We start from the raw sequence: 4,495 nt of genomic DNA on the forward strand, positions 1-4,495 counted from the left end.
ATGGGCAGACAGATAACGAATACGATACGCCACGCACGTCCGAACACTATAACGGTTGAAACCGAACTGCATATTTATTATATTACATTAAACTTAATATATTTTTTGTTTTTTTTTTTCAATTTTTAAATGTACTATTTTATTTTTATTTATCGTCATCATGATTCATACATATAAATAAATTATTTTGAAAAAACGTTTTGTATAATTTTTTTTTTTAGGTCTTTCATAAAACGATCAAAGAGCGTTTGAACAATTTCATTCAGCTCTCCTAAAACATTCTGATCTTTCGACTGGTCTGTTATCGCTTGTTTTAATGAACATTCTGCGTGTTTCCACCTAAAATCACATAAATGTGTTCTATCATATTTTTACTATAATATACACTAACTTTATTTCAAAGTAAATACAAAGAAAAAAAATATTCATATATATTACCTGTCTTTAGCATCAATATGTTCAATGTTTTTGGTTTTATAATGTGCCAACGTCCGTCCAATAATCATTACATTCTTCATCAGCAACCGATTTAATAGTTACAACTCCTCCACTTTGTCTGATTGTAATCGAATTCATAACATCTTTTGCAATTTTTTCATTTTGTATTAATTGGGTAACTTTTTCTTGATAAGAAATATTCTATAAAATCAAATTATAAATTTATTCTTTGAATATCTTATAAAATGTTATACTACTCACTTTTTTTGGTTTTTTTTTTAACGTTTTTCTATTTTTCACATCTTTCCTTTTTTGTCCGGTCAATTTCGTCATCGATTTAATTTCTGGTTCCATAATTTCAACCTATAAATATAGTAAGCGATTAGTTAATACCTAGTTTGTTAAAAAATGTTATGATATGTTATACATTTTTATATTTAAAAAAATTATTTATTATTAGTATTAAATATTTAAATTTAAATCAAACTAAGTCTTAAACATTGTATTTATATATATATTTTTTTACTTACATCACTTGTAGAAAAGCATTCTTCTTCATCACTTTTAACTGAATAACACGACATTTTTTTTAATTTTAAAATAAATTTAATAAAAAATAGAAAAGATTTCGAGTACAAAAATAAGAGACGTGAGGACGGTGTAGACTCAATGAGGTATACTGTGTACACTGTGTTAGCTAATCTTCTTATATGCTATTACACTCCCCCCCCCCCCCCCCCCCAAAGCATGATTTGTTATAACCACTTTTTTGGCTAAGTTGTTATTCTCACGGATATAATTTAAGAAAGCACTCATGTACGTGTACAAGGTCTTCTACGAATTTTAGAATTTAATACACTATAAGTTGAAAGACCTCGGATAGGTCTCAAACCATTAAAATCAAAATATATGATTTCTATGATTTCACATACTCATTCCACATACATGCGAATATTAATTAGTTGTTATTGCCAATTATTTTTTTTAAACATGTCCCCCAAAATATATAATAAAGGTTATCTTAAAACGAATGACGTTGATGATCATAGAGATGGAAATTTGGGGCTATATAACTAGAAAATATTTTTTGAAAAAATCACCAGTTTTCATTGTGAACTCAAGTGAACAGAAGTTAATGCATCGGACCGCAATAGCAGACATCAGATTTATTTGATACCTTTTTCGCAAACAAATATGTAAGTACTTATTGTTTCTATTTTTTTATTAATATATATATTTAAAATATAATATCTCATACGGTTAAATATATTTTTTTTTTTTTTTTTTTAACATTATGGCTTTTAAGTTTTTAATATTTAATTGAATAATACCATAAGTGGTATATATGTAATATAAAGTATGATTGGGTCTGGGTCGAAATCCCGACAATTATAATCCCGACATGTAAAATCCCGACATACCAAATCCCGACAAGTCACAGTACCGACTGTTTAAAATCCCGACAAATCATAATACCGACGGTTTAAAATCCCGACCAAACATATTTACATAATATTATCATGTTCATTATTCAACAATTTATTTAAAAACTCAAACAATACATTACACTACAATTACATTATATTTATACTATTATGTATTCATTAATCATTAAAAAATATATAAAACTACATGGATATATTATGAGCCAAACCCCGTAAAAATTCTAAGACACTCCTATTTGATATATCTTTATATACCGTCATTATTCTTTTCTCTCTGTCAATTATTTGTTTTTTCTGTTTCGGTTTTGGTTCTCCACGATTAATGCATTCAATTTCCAAGTCAACTCGTTGTTGTTCTTTCTGAAGCTCCTCTATCATTGTATAGACTCCAACATGAGGTTTACCAACCAAAGTTGACCAACGTCGATGCCAAGCTTCGACAATATTTTGTGTCCTAGGAATTCCGTGGTCCATTAATTCTGACACAGACCAAAGTTTGGGCGGAAAAAGTGGGTCTGTGCGTATAATATTACCATTTCTTTGGTTTCGGCGACGAATCCGGCCATGTACATAATTGTCTTCAAACCATTGGACAACTTCTTCAGCTTCAGGAGGAAATGTCGCTTTAAGTTCATCAAATGCTGCAGGTATATTTTCAGATGGAATAAAAGCCAGGGCAAGCATTTGTCTTATTTTTAAACTAAACTCTTCGTTTGTACCATATAAATTCACCAAGCCAGATGATTGAATTTTTCTCCAAGTACTTTGAGATAAATGAAAAAAACATGCCGTGTTTTTCACGTTAGGAAACTCTGCTTTTGATGCCTTTATTGCCGCCTGTTCAAAATCTGTCATTATCCAATATGGATTTAGTTGCCCGCCATTATCTTCGCAAAAATCAATTAAGTCTTGAAAAAGACGTATATACAGGGTTTCAGATTTTGATGACATTAAAGCATATGCTAGTGGCAAAACTCGAAAATTGTCTCCTCCTACAGGTGCGTGTATGGTATATAGCTGTCTAAATATTGTCGGGACTGTCCAAAACGTACCATCCATAATTAAATAACGAGCATGCGACAGCCGTTGAACATTATTTTTAGTACAAAATAGTAGAAGTTTTTCATCATTAATGGTTGAATCTTTAATTAAAAATAACTCCCCGCCAATTGTAGTTCTCAGTGAATCGGGAATTGTTAGATCTTCTAATGATTGAGGTTGCGATGGCGTATTTTCCCTTCTAACACGCTTTATTTGTTGCCGTAGAGCATTTCTATTCGGCATGTATGGATGAGCAGTACTTGGCATATTTGTAACGCAACTTTGAATAATTTGGCAGGGTTGGTCATTGGTATTTCGTGCTTGATCTTTTAAATGGCTAAGAGTAGTACATACATCAACCCTAGCTGCTTCAGGTGCGTGATTATGATCAGAACATTTACGTAATAAATGTTTTTTGTTGATAAGTATAGTGGTTGCACGTCCTATGAATGAAACGCAAAAATTAAAAATAATTTTTAATTATTACTTCTATTGTTATTATTATTTATATTAGAATGTGAGTTAAAATATCGAGTCCACTGAAATTTGTTCATTTATCAATTAACATAATAGTATGTCCCAAATGAAACTTATTATACATATATTTTTTGGATAAACGGTACCACACAATGACAATGTACACGAAATAATAACGTACACGGTACACGTCAATCACCTTATTTCATATCGCAATTTAACGGCACGGTAATATCGATAAGGAATGTTGACACCCATAAACGTCTTTAACGTATATAATGTCAAATACCCACGAATAATATTTTTAAATTTCAACAAATTAACTAAAATCATTATAAATTCACAAAAACTGTTACGAATATAGGTGTTGTGTGTATTTTGTTTAAAGAGCAAAAATATAGATTTTTACGAGAAATGGCCAGTGGTAATCTGTCATTGAGATGTACCAAAAAAAAAATGTTATGTATCATAATTTATGATTTATTAATTTTATAACATAATATAATTTTTATAAGAGCAATTTTCAAATAACTATTTATATAAAATAATATTAATATAATATAGTATACATATAATATCATTTTTATAAGATATATCAATTTTGAAAAACTACTTATATAAAATATTTATTTTGGCGCAAATGATATGTCATTTTCGTACCTTTGGCGCTTATGTCATATAACCAATTTATTAATTTGTCTTTCCGGTTAATAAAATAATAACTTACCTGTGCAGGCCATTAGTTTTCTTTTTTCGCAGCACCAATAATATATGTCCTCTCGATTCTTGTCTTTTGTCATTAAATATCCCTTGACACATATTTTGGCATTTCCTTTTTGAGATGGGATAATTTGACATATTTCACTCATAATTAAAAAACTCCTAACTTATATTTAAAACAAAGGTACTATACAATTAACACGCAAAAATACGTTTGTTCAGTTGAAATGTTCGATCGTTCACTGAGACTTGGGACAAGTAATTGAGCGTTTTAGATAATATAGGTACTAAATTAAACTTTTATAAGATAAGATAAAATTATTTTATTTTGTCGATATTTTGAACTGTCGGTATTTTGAACTGTCGGTATTTTA

General features: G+C 29.3%; 1 protein-coding gene across 1 annotated transcript; it reads right to left on the bottom strand.

The window, feature by feature from the left end:
- Positions 1–2,066: 2,066 nt before the first annotated feature.
- Positions 2,067–4,270, bottom strand: LOC112591534. The gene is made up of 2 exons (XM_025335379.1): positions 4,129–4,270; positions 2,067–3,367 (listed from the first exon to the last, which is right to left on the bottom strand). Exons 1-2 carry the CDS (start codon positions 4,268–4,270, stop codon positions 2,067–2,069), a joined length of 1,443 nt encoding a protein of 480 aa, XP_025191164.1.
- Positions 4,271–4,495: the final 225 nt, after the last annotated feature.

The sequence above is a fragment of the Melanaphis sacchari genome, unplaced genomic scaffold (genome assembly GCF_002803265.2).
Source record: "Melanaphis sacchari strain LSU unplaced genomic scaffold, SCAv2.0 Contig1377_pilon_pilon, whole genome shotgun sequence".
In the NCBI taxonomy this organism is placed as follows: Eukaryota; Metazoa; Arthropoda; class Insecta; order Hemiptera; family Aphididae; genus Melanaphis; species Melanaphis sacchari.

Bases quoted from the DNA above. Each gene is read 5' to 3' on its own strand.
- LOC112591534 (XM_025335379.1), bottom strand. From the start codon at position 4,270: ATGAGTGAAATATGTCAAATTATCCCATCTCAAAAAGGAAATGCCAAA. The intron at 3,368-4,128 runs GTAAGTTATTAT...TTTCATTCATAG, and splicing joins AAAACTAATGGCCTGCACAG to GACGTGCAACCACTATACTT.